The sequence below is a fragment of the Strix aluco genome, chromosome Z (genome assembly GCF_031877795.1).
Source record: "Strix aluco isolate bStrAlu1 chromosome Z, bStrAlu1.hap1, whole genome shotgun sequence".
NCBI classification, from domain to species: domain Eukaryota; kingdom Metazoa; phylum Chordata; class Aves; order Strigiformes; family Strigidae; genus Strix; species Strix aluco.
The window spans coordinates 92,410,638-92,428,462 of record NC_133971.1 but is presented as its reverse complement, the minus strand read 5'-3'; the positions used below and the strand labels follow the sequence as shown (position 1 = coordinate 92,428,462).

The window sequence follows — 17,825 nt, the reverse complement described above, 5'->3', positions numbered from 1 at the left end:
ATTAGTTATTTACAGGGGAATTAGCTGTAGTGGTGTTTCCTCTCCTTGGTGGTCTGGTCTTCAACCTCCTTGGACATGAGCCTTCATGAGTGTTTGGGGATGAGCTCAGTAGCATGTTGAGTTTGGAGGCTGGGGAGGGTCTTCTTGTGTTTAGGAACAAGTGTGTTTAAAAGCTAACTGGGGACTGGTCAGAGAAAAATTGAGAAACAGTGGATTTTAATGCATGGCTATAACCAAAACATTTACTCCCTTTGCACCAGCAGCTGTAGATACCTTCTGGCGGGGAGAGCGATTGTGCTTTGCAACTGCTGTTAGAGAAAGAGCTGAAGCTTGAGAACTGGCCTTAGTTCTTACTGGGAGGAGTAGTTTCAAGGAGCTCTCATGATCAAATGAGATCAAAGGGATTCAACTCACATGTTCTCTCTTGAAGAGAGAGGCATCAAGCTATCTTTGCGGAGTAGGGTTTATTACTTTTAAGGAACATAATTTCTTTTTTTACTTTAGTTTTGACTCTTCTCCAGTTTGGCTCTCAAAAGATGTTCAGAGGTATCATTTGTGTGCATATTTTGCTGGCTTACAGAAATGGATAACGCACTTTTCCCCCTCTCTATAGATTGAGCTTCCTGATCTGGGCACATTTTATAAGCTTCGGATATGGCATGAGAAAAGAAATCCATTTGCTGGCTGGCATCTGAATAAGGTGAGGGGACAGCAAGGGCAGGTAGACCTGAAAAGTCAGATTGGTCCCAGAGGTCTGCACTGCCAATGCTGGCAGCTGAGTTTGATGTGCAGTGGTCAGAGGTGCCTCCCTTTACAGACGGTGCTGGCTGAGGGTTGGAAGTGGAAATCCACCACTCGATGGTGGATGTGAAGAGAACACATTGTAGCATCTGCAAAAATATGTGGAGGAGAGAAGAATTCATTGCATATTTTTTGGAGGAAATTCCTTCTTCCTCCCATCCTTCTCAGTTTAGCCCAGCTATGTATGGGAAATGAAGGCAATAGGAAATGGCAGCTCTGAACAGCCCAGATTAATGGGGGAAATCACGTTTCCCCATCCTTCCAGCATCAGACCACTGTAGTCTCCCTTCACTGCTGCCAGAGGGGCTTTTCCCTTGCTCTTCAGACATCGCTACTGTATGGGGAGGCAAACCTACTCCTTCTGTGGCTTATTTAGGCTAGTCATAATGAAAAAATGATTATGGCAGAGATCTGTTGTACAGCAGAGCATAACCAGCCCTGAAGTGCTGACAACCCCACTGCAGGAGGGGGACTGGAGGAGCCTGTGGAGACTGTGCAGGAGAGAGCAATGATGTCCTGTTTGGAAAATAAAAAGGGTGATCTGATTGATCTTCAGTTACATGTCCTTTGTTCTACCAGCAATGATTACCATGCTGTCACCCCTTGCCTGGGTCTGCAACGCAGAAAGTTCATCTCTAAGCTTCACCCATATTCCTGCAGAGCTTGGAAGACATTCTCTGCACTTAATGAAACATACACTTTGCTCTGCAGCCATAAATAACTGTGATGATAAATCACAATTTACCCCTTAGAGATTTTTCTTGCGTGCCTCTAATGGGCTTTGACAGATCCTGCTCTCCTGCATTGTCAGGGAGCTGCGAAAGCATACACAGCCAAACACCACTCCAGTGGGGAGAAGGCGTCAACTACTGCTGTGTTCACCATGGGGTGGGAAAAGGTGTCTGGCTGTAGTCTTTATGAAAAAGAAAGTGCTAGTCAGACTTTGGGCCACAAATTACAGTTTGTTCACAGATGATGAACAAGAATGCTTAGACCTTCCATAGCTACGCATTTCCCTGGGCTATCCTCTTTTCCTGCACAGAAATTGTGTTCAAGGAGGACAAGAGGGATCTGACAGTGTGTCTAGGATTCACTTTGGGCCAAACTGTCTAAGCAAAGCTGGTGAAGATGCATGAAATCAACCTGCCTGTATACAGCCAGTCCTTTGTTTTCTGGATGCATCAGGCTCATGGCACATGAACCCCATCACTTGTGCATCCATTTTAACATCTAGGAACTTAGATGAAGCCTTAATGATACTTTGTTCCAGTCCTCACACATTTCATGACAGGCTTGCTTCATGTCGGGTCAGGCTTCCATTTTCTATTACAAGAACTGAAGAACAGCCATACTGGTCAGGCCAGAAATCCATCTAGCCCAACATACTCTCTCCTGCCTCACATAAGTGCATGATTAGAGAACAGTAAGAAAAGAACATTTATGATACTTCCCCATAACATTCTTCCAGTTTTTGACTAGATCCAGTTACTTCCTGAACAGATCTACCATTTATTTGTTCAAAGGTTCCAGTCTCCCCTTGACCATTTAAACTTTTAGCAACCATAATAGCTTTTGGCAAGGACTTCACAGGTTGATTGTGTCCTTCTGTTTGCTTTGAGCTTTGCTCTAAAAGCATCATTTGATGCCCTGTATTTCTTGTAGCAGAAGAGTGACTAGTTGACCCCCCCTCTGCCTTCTCCACGTCACCTGTGATTTTGTAGACTGTCATCACACCCTTCTTTCACCTGTTTCAGCAGCCATCTGCAGAGCCCCACCTCATTTGCTCATTACTCCTTTGGAAGCTACTGCATACCTCTGATCATGCTTGCTGCCATTTTCTGGCTGTTTTCTCAATGGGTCATGCGCTGATTTTGAGCTGTGAGAACCAGCAGTGCAAGCACCATTCATGCTTTGGTCTGTGGATTTATGCAGTGGCATATGATGAGCAATTACTAAGAGCCACGGTATCCATCAAAACTTTCACAACACCATGGAGCAATTGGAGAAAAGAGGAATGAAAAGCCATCAGCTATGACAGACTTTGCTCCATGCATCACTGCAGTGCACGAGTCACAATGACAGTTTCGTTATTAATGTGTGTTATTTCTCTGCTGCTACCTACTCTTGCTTCCCAGGCAAAAACCTGTCAGGAGCTTGTTGCTTTTTTGTCTTTAAGCCTCTGAACTCATGCAGTGTTTTGGTTTAATGAAGGTAACTCTGCTGAAAACGCTGACAAAAGAAAAATACTCATTCAACTGTGGCCGCTGGCTAGATATAAATGAAGACGACAATGAGATCGTGCGGGAGCTCCCTGCGGAGGGATCTCTAGTGACTGAAGTCATGCCAGGTGAGAGCCACAGGCTCTGTGCAGGGGCTCACTTAGGACCTGAATAGAAAGAAACCCTCTTTGTGTAAGAGATGCACAGGCAGACCTATGTAATTCAATTAGCTTCTCTTTCTGGCACTTTCTCTCTGCAGTATTTTCTGTGTGCATCATTAGCTGCATGAAGACTCAGAAATCCCAGACTCTTATTCTGAGCACATTTCTCTGTGGTGGGAGATGGGAGAGGTCTGGCCACAGCACAGTTGTTTTCAGAACTGTATTTTTTTTTCAAATTTGTATTTTTTCCAGCCTCCCTTAAAATGTGAAATGCAAGGTTTGAAGGGATGTTCATGGAAAACAAGCTTAACTAAAATGCAATCTAAAATTTAACAATAATTTTTGGGCTTTAAAGTTTTATTTAATTGTATGCACATTTATGCAGCTATACGTATAAATTTATAGGAAGTTTCACAGAAAGTTGGGCAAAAGCATAGGCACCTTTCAGTACGTGTGAGAAATCCAAACTGTTTATTGGGTTTACTATGCTTGCATGGGAGATTTAATTAAGGAACTGCAGAACTTTGTGTTGGCTTCCTGAAGTGGTTACTTTTGTTTTGACCTTGCGTCACAAGAACTAAATGTACTCGGAGAATTTTGGAGAGCAGAGTATCTCAAGGTGGCCAGTGGGATTTCTCTTATTTCCACCAAGGCACCTAATGGGGCTCCACACTCCGTAAATCATGAGTCCCCTATTTTATGAAATTTCCAGTGAACTCAGTGATCTGCATGCAGCTGAACAGTTCCTCAGAAGAGGAAGAGTAATTGTAATTGCAGATGTTATTAAAATGTAAATAAACCTGGTTTTGAAATGTATTTTTAATCAGCTGTGGAGAGAGCTGCTCGAGTTCAAATGCAGGCACTTTTCCATGAGGAGCAGTTGTGCTGAGCAGAGGCGAGACGCAGCACCCGCGTGTTGGTCTTGGAGGCGGGTTTTGGAAGGAGGGTGGGAGCATTGACTCTTGTCCCTTCCCGATGCTGGCCTGTAGACTGGCTCTTTGTTGTGAAATCTCTTCTGAAAATCCTTCACCCAAAGGGATGGGAGGGCAGAGATGAGGGTAGGGTGGGGAGGATGAAGGTGACAGCTCAAAATCCATCCAGCAAAATGCTAAATAAAGATCTCAAAGGTGACAAGGAGGCAAGACACAATCCAACCTCCTGCGCTATGATGGTCCCAAAGAGATGGGGCTAACTGGGCTTGTCCTGCCAGATAAAGATAACATGAAGAACCTGTTCCTCGGGTCCCTGAGCACTCAGCCCTTTTTAACTCTTTCTCTCTGCCTGTCATGCCTCTGGATGCTGAATATTATTTCCCCAAACATGTTGTTACAAAGTCCCCTGTCACCAGGACCCTCTTGGCAAGGCAGAAGGGGAGGTAGGAGGGCTGGAGCCCCAAGGAGTCTATACACTCCAATTCATGAGGTTTTACCTGAAGGGGATGGCATTTTACTGTCCTTCTTTGGAGCGGTTTTATGGGTTTTCTTAACATTTCAGGCCTTCCTATTTTGGCTTTTTTTCTTTTCCTAGTGATAACATGGAAGTGTAAAAGTCAATACATCAGCACAAGTACCAACTGGAAGTATGAACACTTAAAATTAATTGCAAGCCTGTGGAAAATGCAGTAAATTCAAATGACAATTAATCATGTTGCTGAAATTATTTTATTGATTTATGTCTCCACAGTGATAAAATACCGGGTGACGGTTTGCACTGGGACGGTAAGTGGGAGCGGCACAGATGCCAACGTCTTTGTCTGCCTCATTGGTGACCAGGGAGACACAGGAGATCGTGTTCTCTACAACTGCATCAACACTGTCAATAAATTTGAAAAAGGCAACGTAAGTTCACACAGCAGCTCCTTAAGATGAGTTTTAAAGTGTGTGACCATTTGTAGATATTTTTTTTTGAGATGTGTATTTGTAAACTTGGCTGATTTCCTTGACAGTTTGAGGTAGGGCAGTAGGAAGAAATAAATCATGTCCACAGAACATCATAACAGGTTGTAGTTGGAGGGAGGTTTAGGTCAGAGACATTTTGCCCTTGCATCTGTATGTTCATAAGAGTCTCCTGGTTTGCTCCCCAGCTAAGTACTGACTGTTGAAATGGCATCTTTAGAGTGGGGAAGGCTTCCAGGAAATCTGTCCGCTTTCCAAGAACAAGAGAGAGCCTTTCTCCCTCCATCTAATATGGCAAAAAATTTGTCTCCAGGGGCAAAGGAAGAAAAAGCATATTATTTAATGTGAAAATCAGAACCAAAAGCCTAACATGTTTCCTTTATACTTCCTCCAGTCTCCTCCCCTCAAGCATTCTGTACTCAATTTTTGTGTCTTATTTTCAATCTGGTTTTCAACATGTTTTTGTATGCCTGTGTCCTGAATAGAGGGGGGTGGAAATGGCCTGAACTGAAGACAGAGCTTGTTCCCTGGAAATCTGGAAATAATGAAGAGGTCAAGCTGTAGTTAAAGCCCTTGCAGCATTAACAAGCAAATAGTGTGCTGATCTGATCTATGGGGTCAATGTACTTAATATGTATTCAATTATGAGGCACATTGTGGATCTCTAGAGTCCAACTTAGACTGGTTAAATGTAATCAGTATCTCCTGGAGGAGATTTTGGGAATCTGATCACAGAACTCTCTAGATTTCCCATCTTTTGTGTCATTATTTGATTGAAGATTTGGAATGGAAAGAAAATGAGGATAAAAGGAGGTCACATTTTCAAAACTGACGGTTGAATTTGGGCTTCTGAAATATGCATTAACACCTTGGATTTGCCTTTGAGTGTCCAGAATTTCCAATTCTTCACTGAAATCACTGAGTTTTTTAGACTTTAAAAGAACTTTCATCAAGGTTTTCTTGTCCCTGTAAGACCTGTCCCTGGAAACACGTGGCATTTATATAGTGTGAAAGTTTGTTCTGCTTCTAACTGATGTAAAGGTTTGCAGATGTGGACATTGCAAACATCACGTTTTTGCCTACACACTTACATTATAGATTTTTTTTATTTTTAAAACGTAGGTCCAAGCTGTAAAGGACAGCATTTTCTCATCTGGGGAAGTCTAGTTTTCTCAAAATGGTAGCAAAATGAGTTATGTTTTGGGTGTGGTTTGAAGATCGTTTCAATGGAGTTCCAAAGAATGGTGCTTGGTTCACAGATTATGACTATTTTATTTTTACTCCCAAAAATGAGTTATAGGGTAACTTGCGTGAAGGGAAAAAAAAAAAAAATTTTTGGAAATCAATTCATGTGATTAATAGTATCCAGATGATATAAAGCGAACTGGGACCTGTTAATGGAAAACTGCTCTCTTGACATGAGGAGCTGAAAGCTAGTGAATGAATTGGAAGCTGTTTAAGGATTGATCCTGACAAACTTAGAGCTCATATATTCAAGAGACTGAATGAGTATAACTACACTGATTAACTCAGATACCCTGTTAAAAAGAAATGTAGCTAATCAGTACGGTCTCTAATCTACAGCCACTTAAACCAATAGTACCTTGATTACCAATTTAACTTGAAAAGTTTGCTTGCAGATGCAAACTAACAGCCTGTATAGAAGGTAAAATTTAAAGATGCCTCTAAATTAGGTGTTTGCTCTGCTGTAGTTCAGGTTAGTTACTTACTCATTAATTTACATCAGCTGTTAATAAGTAAGATGAACATTAGGCCTAGTGAATTAGGCTTCATTGATTTAGACTGACTCAGTGAGGTTTTGATACCTTAAATCCCCAGTTCAGCAGTTTTGAGTAGCTAAGTAGCACTTGTTCATGCGTGTAAGCCCATCATTAACACTTAAAATTGTGGTAATATGTTTAGTTGTCTTTATTTTAAAAGTCAGTTTGGAGTCCTGAATGATGGGAAAATGATGACTGTTTCAATAAATTTAAATATTTAAATAAATATTGCCTTGCCACCAAGCTTTCTGGGAGCTAGCTGGGGATATACTACCACCGTATGTGTTTTACAGGCTTTTGGGAGATGCAGAATGAACGAATCGCAGTGTTTGGTTAGCTTTCTCTAACCTACCGAGGCATCTCAGCCAGATGGTAACCACAGCAGCCCTGTCTGTTGGGCTGTATGCTTCAGATAGTCTCTGCGTTTACACACAGTATTTACCATACATGTGTATGCGTCTGTACATGTACTGGACATACTTCTCTGGCCTGATTCCCAAAGGAGTAACTTGCTCTTTTAATACATCTCTCTTCTTTCAGCCATCAGGAACTGCTGCTCCCAGTACACTCTTGGGTAACAGAGCTCTAGTCTTGAGGGGCCATTACTTGGGGTAATCTGTAGGTTGGTGATTTAAGACCTTTTTCCAGGAAAAGAAAAAAAAAAACAGAAGACATAAAATTCATGTCTCTCGTGGGTTAGATTCACACCAACCTCTGAACACAACTCATGGAGCAGCTGGAAATACCCCAATGCTTGCATGCCAGGAAATGGCTGGGGTTAAATTGTGCTCAGTAGCCCATGTCATCTGGGGTATTGCTTTGAATTGTACCTCTGAATATCTCTGTGGATTTGGCTGAAGTGGCCAGCCCCAGATTTCCCAGAAGGATGATAGCTGAGCAGGGGTTTGAACTTGGATTTCCTGCCTCTCTGTATGAACTTCTTAATAATCAAATTGCTTTTTTTTTTTTTTTTTACAGTTGTGGAGGGCATACAATGACATGGGAGATTTAAAATGCTGGCAGATCATATATTTGTAAATCTGATGTTATACATCTAGCACAAATATTCAAGCTTTCATTCTTTGGTAAATTAATTCGAACTTTCTCCTTCATCTTGTGAAGAATTATCTTGCAGCATGCTGATGATGTTGGTTTGATTGCAATAATAAATTTGGTTGGTTGGTTTGTTTTTAAGGAGAAATATTGCCTTACCTTTTTTCTTCTCCTTCTCAAAGGCTGATGAATTCTTCGTTGAAGCAGTAACGCTGAAGCAGGTGAGGAGGGTGAGAATAGGGCATGATGGCAAAGGAGGAAGCAGTGGCTGGTACCTTGCCAAAGTGATAGTGAGGGAAGAAGGACAGCCAGAAAGTGAGGCTGTGGAATTCCCCTGCTACAGGTACTGGAAACAATGCTTGCAAATTATGACTCCATCTATGCATTTGCCAGACTTTGAAGAGCCTAGCTCTTGTTCCAAGACTGGAATTTTCTGAGCACAGCTTAATGCTTTTTATTTATTCATTCATTTATTTTTGCTAAGCCTGAAAGCAAAGAGTGTGGATTGGGAGGTTTAAGATACGGTTAAGTCCCCTTACCAAACAAACAGCAATCTGAATTGTGAACTTCTCAGCAATTAGCTCAGTAATACAGAGAATTTCCAAAAGGTAAAATGCAACCTTCCAGTACCACATCCAGTGTCGCTGCAATTGCCTGCTGCAGAAACACACTCTGCAATCTGCTGCAATCTGCTAGTTTTATTGCATGTGTGGGACAAGGTTCAGATCCCTCACATGCACATCCCATCTTTTCAGGAGCAATGGGATGTTATTTTTGTGTTGGGAGAATGCAGAATTGTTATGCTGCTGTCTTGAGAGCTCCTTGCATGAAGGTAAATGCATATCAGGCAGACAGATACAGTGGTAGAGCAGGGGACTGTAGCTTACCCCTATGGGTGAGCTATAAATGTATTCTTCTCTTTTCTAGACAATCATGTGGCCAAAAGAAATGTGCTGTACTGAGGCTACCGATGGGTAATGAGATGCTCCATCTGCCCTGGCACTAGCTAGGGTCTGCCTCAACATTGCAGCACAAACTAGAGATAACTGGGTGAAAACATGAGACTAACTTTGGTGTAGTTCAGTGTCCTGTTCAGTGTCCCACTTGCCCTCTCAGGATGTCGACCCTGTAAGATGGGAGTTCATTGAACTCCGCTTAAGAACATCAAGTACCTGTTCTAAAAAGTCATCTCCTGGGGGACAAGTGGAATTGTAAAATGCAAACACGATTATTTTTAAATTGCAGACAAAAGTAAAACCGCTAAGCTGGTTACTTGTCTCTTGTCAGTGTAAATCAAGAAGAACTCCACTATAATGAGGAGAGTCAGCCAAATACAAAACAGGAGCCAGCCCCAGCCTCTGCATTGCTTAAGTCACATCACATCAGAGAGCAAACTCACTAGGGAGACAGCACAGAGCAGCAGATGCAATGTCATCTTGGTTGTGAAAAGCAAGCCAGTTTCTGCCTTTTCAAAGAACAAACCACCATGTTGTCATTGCTGCCTTTTGATACATATTTAACAACCATATGTTTTACTGAGTTAAGCAAGCAAGCTAGACAGGTTTTTACTTGGACACCATGAAGTGTCCACGTGAAGAGCTGTTTTGCTCAGACTCCTCAGAGATATTTCTGTGTCTAACTGCACTGTGCAGCTGGCTCATTTTAAAGATTTCCTTTTGAATTGTCTCCTTACTTGACTGTTTAACTGGGTGTCTTCCCTCAGCTTGGAGTGATGACCCCCCTCCCCTTAGCTTTACACCCGTGGATCAGAAGCATCAGAGTCCACGGGCATTTCCCTCAGGCCAGGGACTCAAAAAGGAGAGAGAAAGAAAACCCAAGACCTTATCCCCAAAACATTCATGGGGTGCATTCAGGCTTCGAGTCACAAGTGATGGAATTCCACTCTTCTTACCTTTCTTAATGTCTCTTTTTCCAAGTGATGTCAGTGTTGTTTGTGCGGCTTTATTTGCTGTCCTTGTGCCAGCATTATCTCTTCCTCTCAGATTGAGAAGGTAACATGACTGATCACCTCCAAACACAGGGACAGCTGCTCCCTCTCACTATCTTTGGTGCCTGTGTCTCTTGAGAGACTGGGGCATCATCGCAGTATACGGGTGTCGTCATGGAGTCTGGAGATATCTGAGGGCGAAGGTGCTCACCCACTGCATCCTCCATGCAAGGGATAAACATCTCCATGACCTGCAGCATTTGGATGTTCCCCTCCAGTCCTGTAGGCCAAGGACAGCTTATGTCCCAACTGCTTTGGCAGATGTTCAGAGAGGCCTGCTTCAGCTGCTTCTTCAGAGCCAAGATGTTGAAGAAGACTTGGCCAAGAAGAGCAGCCTTCTTTTAGTGAAGTAATGTAAGAGAGGTTAGTTAGAGAATCCATCTGGGGGACACCAGGGAAGCTTCTGTTTCTGCTTGGCCAGTCTATGGCCAGCCAGTAGACATGCTGATGTTCTCATTGTCTATATCTCCAAGACTTGATTAACTTCCATTCTTCTACACAGCACAATCATGTGGTCTGGAGAAAAATTCTGCTCTTGTGTCCTTACTGAAAGCTGCTCCATTGACTTTCTGCTACTTAGCTGCTACTGTGAGACAGCTAGAGGACAAAATGCCTTCCAGCAGAAACACATCTCACCCGTGCAGAAAGCTTCACAGGCTTCTTACCTCTGTGAAAACTAGGCTGTACCAGCATGTGGAGAGCAGATATTATAACAAAGAGCTGGCTAATCAGCTTCTGCTATAACTAAGGTCTGTAGGATATCCTTATAGATCTTGATAGCATATAGATTGTTGAAGTCTCCGTTCTTGTTATTTACTTATTGATATACATGGCTATGTTTTGTCTTGTAATTTGAAAGCTTTTTTATGACTCTGTAGGAACATCTATTACCTAATAGTCACAAGAGCTCTGTGAGAACTGTCTGTTGTACAAGGGAGCCAGCAGAGATAAAGAGAAGCTAAGTGGATTAATTGTGAGTTTGTGTCAGATTCAGGAAGAGCATTGAGAAATAATGACTCCCAGGCCTGTGCTTTCAACCCTTAAAACAGTTGGGTGTAAAGGGAATGGCTTGTAGCTCTTCTTAGAGCCAGTGATTTTTAAAGCGGTCACTTGATCTGTGCTTGCAAGAAGTGATCGCAGGTAACTTCTCCAAGCATTATTTGCAGAATTACTAGTACATCACTTGGATGCATTACAGTATTATTCCTCCCTTATGACCACATGACATTATTATATCCATGCTTTTAGGGACTGAACACTGAATCATTCAGTGGCACAACTGAACAATTTATACCTTAGAGTGCCTGATGCGGTTTAGGTGTTGTGATTATGAATACCACTAGAAAGTTCAAAATGAAGTTCGCCTTTTGCCCCAGAACTGGAGCCAAACCTTTCTGAAGCTCAGAACTGAGTTCTTCAGATTTCATTTTCTCCTCAAGGCTCTGTAGTAGTCCAGGAATGGACTAGCTGACATTCTCTAAAATAGCCTATTTTTTACAATATTTATATCCCAGACAGAAATGAATTTTCAATCAGCCAAAGTCGTGAGTTCATGATAGGATAGAATTTTATATGCTATAAATCATTACAGCTCCACTGAAATCTTCAATGATACTTCATTACATTTTTTTCTAAGCATATGGACTGCACCATCCTAATTTTTCTCCAGCACAAGCATAAGGGAACATCGTTAATTCTCTGAAGAACAACAGACAGACCAAGAATGGGATGATGCACTAGAAGACTCCTCTGAAGGAACATTTATTCAATCAAATGCCAAAAGTGTTCATCATACAAAAGATCCAGAGAAACCTCCTTTTGTTGCTTAAAAGTAGACTGAAATGTCTATCTATTTTACACATATTTATATATACAGATTATATTTAAAGACACACACAAATACATATGTATCTTTGAAATTAATGGATGTGCTAATCATTCTAATTGCATGCAGGCTATCATCTGCTGGATTTCAAATGCTATATATGACGTCATGCCATATTTTTTTCCAGTGCTTTCCTGACTCTCTGATTCTCTAGAAATTCTCTCTGAAGTAGCTCTCATGTCATATTTTCGTCCACTTTGGGCTATTGGACATAAAATATAATTTTAGAACCAAGTATGTCATACAGGACACGACTACACCCTTACAAAACCCACAGTGACATGAATTACATGCACTCAAGTCATATGGAAGCTCTGATAAAAGAAAATATTTTGACAAGTCTTTTGTACTAGGAATATGTTGGCACTCTACTGAAGTATTCTATTTTCTGCAGCCTGATGTGTTTATAATGTGTCAATCCATTTGTGTTCAGTGTAAGACTGTAAACCTCTGGCTGCAACCTGCTGCTCAGTAATACGCTATTGGAATTACATTGAAGTAAAATTAGGATAGGGCAGCATATGTGCTGAAAGGAAGGAACACAGTGGTATTGCTCATCCAAATATTTCTTCTTTTCTTCAGAAAATAATGCTTGTGCCACTTCTGGCTATTCTCTTAGCTGAAACAAAATAAGGACGCTTAAGCCACTTCTGCTGATAAACCTCCCTTTTCTTCCTCCAGTCCAAGACATGCTCCTTCTCTTCCCATCAGTAGCTACCAACATTGGTAGAGGGAATTTCTTTATCTAGGGGTGTGTCCTCCTTTTTTGATTCATTTTTCTCATCTGTCCTCACTGCTGAAGCAGTTAACATTTGTCATGCTGCACGCAGAGATCTGTTTCTTGTGGGATGTATTTTCATCCTGCCACCTTGGTGCAGAAGCAGTCCGCCTAGGTTCATCCTACATTTCCCTAAAACATCAGCAATGGCAAAGGTGACAGAAAACAACAGCATGTACACTGGCAACAGAAACAGCAGGAGGGCAGAAATGTGTCTACCTTGTGAGCTTCTGCCTTCCTGAAGGTCATGCTGAATTCAGTGGTCCTGGGGTGGTGGAGTTCAGGCTCGACTTTTGTGGGTCCTCCCAGTTAATGTCCATGTACGCAGAAGCATCTTGAATTTTGGGATGATGTGATCCCCTAGCCATTGGATACCTGTCCAAGGACGTGAATCCTGAACCAGCATCAAGAACTACATGATACAGAGGTATTAAGGACCAGTTCTAACAGGTAAAATAAAATCCCCCAAAACACCAATAAAGGCTTCCTTTCTTAAGACAACGTGATGTCTTAGCATGCTCCTCTCCTGCCCTACTTGCACTCTACCCTTGCTCAACTCTTAACATCAATTTAATGGTCTTCTCCACAGATGTTTCTGCTCCTCTATCCCCACTACACCTCTCAGTCTCCACTGAGGCACAACACCGCATCTGATGCCCTCACATGGTGTTTGTTCATGCAATCATCACATGTTCATGTGTTCATCACCTTCATGCTGACCCCCCTTAGCTTTTAGCCCTTTTCAAGCCACCTGCACATGGCCACCTGCTTTACAGAGTGAAAGGGAAGAATACGGGGTAGACTACATACCCGACAACTCACCAAAGCTTAGAGGGGAGCTGGGAGTGGAGATGTGTGCCTGTGTGGTGAGGCTGTTTTGCATGATGGCATTGCTGCTAGTGCTTCCAGGACCATCTGGCTCTAACTCATGTTTGGATTTTTTTCCTGGTGCTGGTTTTTTGCATGGTTTCTTTGTGCTTATTGTTTTCCTCAATTGGTGGGAAGGGAGAGGGGGAGACTAAAAAGGTAACATTCCTTCAGATAGATGAAATGGAGACCCATCATCCTTGGTCTTTCATACTATCTGGTTACTTCTGGGTCACCATGGCAAGTCCAGCTGGTCATGACTGTAAGCTGTGCTGTCTTAGTACCAGTGAGATGCCATAGGTTTGATCCAGCTCTCAGTGGGCATTTATTCATGTCCCCAGATCCCTGTTATGAGGGCCGTTTGCTGTTTTCCATGTGTGCTGGCTCATCAGCAAAGTCAAAGGGGGAAACTTAAATGGGAAGTGAGCTCCCCTCCTTTTTGCTGTGAAGGTCAGCCAAGGAGAATGTGCATGTAGTACGGCGGCATTGCAGGAAGCCCGCAGTATATCTGCATGTTTGTGCAGAAGCAGGTCTTCTGTGGTCTGGTGTCATTCACGTATCTGTGTGGCTGCCTTTAAAAAGAAACAGTTTCTGGGGATTTGTTTTTCTCTTTCTCATTCTGAGAGTTATCATAGCAATTTAAATAGCCTTCATGACATGCCAGAGCTTGCTCACTTGTCCTTCATTCACCTCCACTGGTTTTAAGCAGTATTTTTAACTACAAAAGACACTGCTGCAGATAGCTGTGTACCTGGGAAAAAACAGGCTTTCTGGGAACAGCTCCTGCTCTCATTATACAATGTTTGGGGACTGAAATGGCCCCAGTGCAACCCTGTGGGAAACCTGACCCTAGGCAGATGTTTACAGGGATATCCCGAGTGCTGCAGCAGTCTGGGTTTAAAGTGGAAAGTGAGAAACCTCTGCCAGGGCCCTTGCTGTTGTCACACAACAGATGCTGTATGGTGTATGACAGGGTTGGGGCTGTAATTCCTTAGTCCCTGAGGCTGAAGGAGCAGCTGTGAAGGTTACCAGATTAGCAATTGGTTCCCCTCCATTTTCCTTTCAGAGTTTTTTCCCTTGAGATCATGCTACAGTTTGCTTTGTGCCTGGCTCTTCTTAAGTAGTCTAGTTGGATTAATGTTGAGAAACAAAGGAAATCCTTCCTTTTGCCAGTGTCAGCTGCCTCCACATACCCAACCCTGAAAATGGGAACAACATAATTCATCCCCTACCTCGTGGAGAAAAAAGGGTTATATACTTATCTGTAAGGAAGGGAAAAATGATGATAGACTAGAGTAAGCAAACACTTAAAAAACCTGGGTTTAGTAATTTAGATGCTATAAAGGTTGTAATCAAGGTGGCTAGTAATAAAAGCTGCAAGTATTTCAGGTCAATGAAGGTCAATGCTTTCAAGAGACTGAGATCGCCCATTTACAGGAATAACTTGTGGCTGTGAAGTTTGTGCTTTCCAGACAGGTGGACATCACAGCAGATGCTTATCTACTACAAGCAAGGCTCTCACGATCTCTTTTCTTGGGAAAATGGAGGTTTAAAATGTGACTGCTGTAGGGTCTGGTCAAACTCCTGCAAACTGAACAGAGATACAGAGCCCTGTAAAAATATCCTTTTGACTGTGGTGTGGATTTTTACTATGTGTGGAGCCAGACTAGATTTTGAAAGTTCTAATAGGTCCTAATTATTCAAAGATAACTTACTTCTGTTTGTAAACCAGATGGCTTGACAAAAATGAGGATGACGGTCAGATTGTCCGAGAATTAGTGCCCGCTGGGGAGTCACCAATGCTAAAAAGTGAGTTTAGCTTGGAAAAAAGATGGCCTGGGTTTGAGCTGTGTATGCATGTATTTACTTACTTTATTCTACTTAATGATTCATGTCAGTTCACAGTAAATCTACTGGGCTTTTTTTATCATTCTTATACAAGAAGCTGCAGTAGGTCACACGGGGGAAATACCTCTGACCCTTAAATCCTAGTTTATGAATGGGATTAGTTTGCATAAAAGCAAATAATTACAACATTATATATGTAGAAAGAAACTTTGATTTTTAATGTCGTGATTTGTTGAAGAACTGCTTTCTTGTATAGCTTCCTCTGAAGGATCTTGAATTGCCACTGTTTTAGTATAATGAATTCTGTTGAATAATGTTGTGTTCCCAGAATAAAATCACCAGAAAGATTACGTTGTCCTTCTGTGGAGAACCAGGGCTCCAATACTACAATTTTCTTTAGAAAACAGCGCTTACAGACCTCAGGTTTAGATGCTTTTTGTTTTGTTTTAGAAAAAATGTCAAAGCTATTGAATTAAACTGTAAGGATAAAAAGCATGAAATCACCTCACTTGCCTAAAATTGTTTTTATGGCTTGGTAATCATCTAACAGTGAGAGGGAGGAATACAGAATATTTTCTGCTACTTAGTGTAATTGCTGCCTTTCTTCTCTTTTGCTGAATAACTCCAAGGTGTGACAGCTTACCCAGTGTGGCCCTAAGATGCTGGATGCATGAACGGATGAGCAAAGTCCTTTCTGTGTCTGCAGCTGGAGCCTTCCTCCCCTGTATCTGTCTGAAGCCAATTGCCAGGCTGAGCACTGGAAATGCCACTCACATGTCTGTGTTCTGTACATTGATCTCACTTTAGATGTCAGTTATCACATCAGCGTGAAGACTGGAGATATCCCTGGTGCCAGCTCAGACTCCAAAGTTTTCATCAAACTCTACGGTGAAAAAGCAGACTCCAGCAAAGAGACCCTTTTAGTCTCTGATAATGATCTAGGCAATTATTTTGAACGTGGTCGAGTGGATGAGTTTACTATAGATACGATGGATATTGGAAAGGTAAGAATTAATTGCAGGTGGCTCTGTACCTCGTGCAACTGACTGCATTCAGAATCAATGTAACACTCAGGATTGAATGTGATGTAAGAATCTCTGGCCTTTACATTGGATATTAAGAAATACATTTTGTATAGACCATTACATTGGCAGTCTAGTGTACATGCTGTCATGTGAAGAGTGTTTTAAGTTCTATAGTTAAATGCAAGTATTAATTATTTATGTGAACATTGTGGAAGAACAGGGTGCCAGGGGAAGGAGATTTTTATATATTAAGTAAATTCTGTTGTGTTGGGTTTTTTTCTGCCCTCTTGTTTTTTGTGTGCTTTTTTAAAGATCAACCGAATACTGATTGGACATGATAACGTGGGTCTCCGGTCTGGCTGGTTCCTGGCCAGTGTCCAGATCACAGTTCCAGTCCAGGGAAAGCAGTACATGTTCCCCTGCAACCGATGGCTTGACAAAGATGAGGCTGATGGCAGGGTGGAGGTGGAGGTCTACCCAAGTGAGATTCTGCCTGTTGAGAAATGTGAGATAAAACACATTGAGATATGTGTGATTTGTATTACTAGCATTTTTAAGGACCAGGTTAGAAACCAAAACCAAAAAGTCCCTGTCCAAAAGAGCTTATGTTGGTGAGGAAAGTAAACTATTCTGCTTTTGTTTTGTTCCTAAAGCAGTTGGAAAAACATTACAGTGTTTTCCATCTCCATTTCCTGAGACCATATGAAAAATTTACATCCTGGGCAGTGTAACACAGCACAAGGCACTGTACTTCTTCATTACAATATCAGTGGGTTCTGCTTTTTTTCACATTTACCTGCCTTGCTGCCCCAGTCCTGCACCACCAAATGGCCTGTCCTGCTTGTATTACCCCATTGCCTGGAATAGAGAAGCTGTTTGATACATAAGGACCAAATCCCTACTGTCTATTTAACTTTTATCGGTAGATTCATTTTATTTTAAGGCTATGGTTAAAATTTGCCTTGGGATCCTGAGAAAGGATGCTGTGTTTTGTCTCTGCTCTGTTTTACTCCCTCCCTTGTATTGTGTTAAGGAGATCATTTAACCACTCTATAGTTAATACTGAAATGAAATTCCATTTTAAGGCTCTGTTTTGCACCCCTCTGACGCTGGCTTAAGACTTGTAAAAGGAAAACTATTAGGTTAGTCCTCAGTGAAAAGCCGTGTTATCTCAAATTTGGTTTAGATAAGAGCAAATAGTCGGATATGTGGTCATTTGTTAAGACAAGATAGTTTAATTTTGAACCTGAGCCCTCAGGAATGTTGTTATCTGAGCTTCTCTGCTGATTTAATTGCTTTATTTTTGGATTAGTGATAAACTACGAGGTGTCTGTAGTTACCGGAGATGTGCGGGCCGCAGGCACCAATGCCAAAGTCTTCATGCAGATTTATGGTGAGAGTGGCAAAACTGAATTGATCATCTTAGAAAATAGATCGAACAACTTTGAACGGGGAGCCACAGATGTCTTCAAGGTATGATGAAGGCAGTTGTTGCTGCTTCTAT

The 17,825-nt window shown here is 41.9% G+C and overlaps 1 protein-coding gene across 1 annotated transcript in view; it reads left to right on the top strand.

Annotated features, from left to right (window-relative positions):
* Nucleotides 1-17,825, top strand: part of LOXHD1 (lipoxygenase homology PLAT domains 1) — a 131,474-nt gene that overhangs the window by 37,975 nt on the left and 75,674 nt on the right. The window contains exons 11-18 of the mRNA XM_074813690.1: nucleotides 614-700; nucleotides 3,013-3,148; nucleotides 4,865-5,019; nucleotides 8,093-8,253; nucleotides 15,181-15,257; nucleotides 16,104-16,300; nucleotides 16,634-16,826; nucleotides 17,634-17,794. Coding sequence (XP_074669791.1) covers nucleotides 614-700; nucleotides 3,013-3,148; nucleotides 4,865-5,019; nucleotides 8,093-8,253; nucleotides 15,181-15,257; nucleotides 16,104-16,300; nucleotides 16,634-16,826; nucleotides 17,634-17,794 — 1,167 coding nt within the window. The remainder of the gene's footprint in view (nucleotides 1-613; nucleotides 701-3,012; nucleotides 3,149-4,864; nucleotides 5,020-8,092; nucleotides 8,254-15,180; nucleotides 15,258-16,103; nucleotides 16,301-16,633; nucleotides 16,827-17,633; nucleotides 17,795-17,825) is intronic.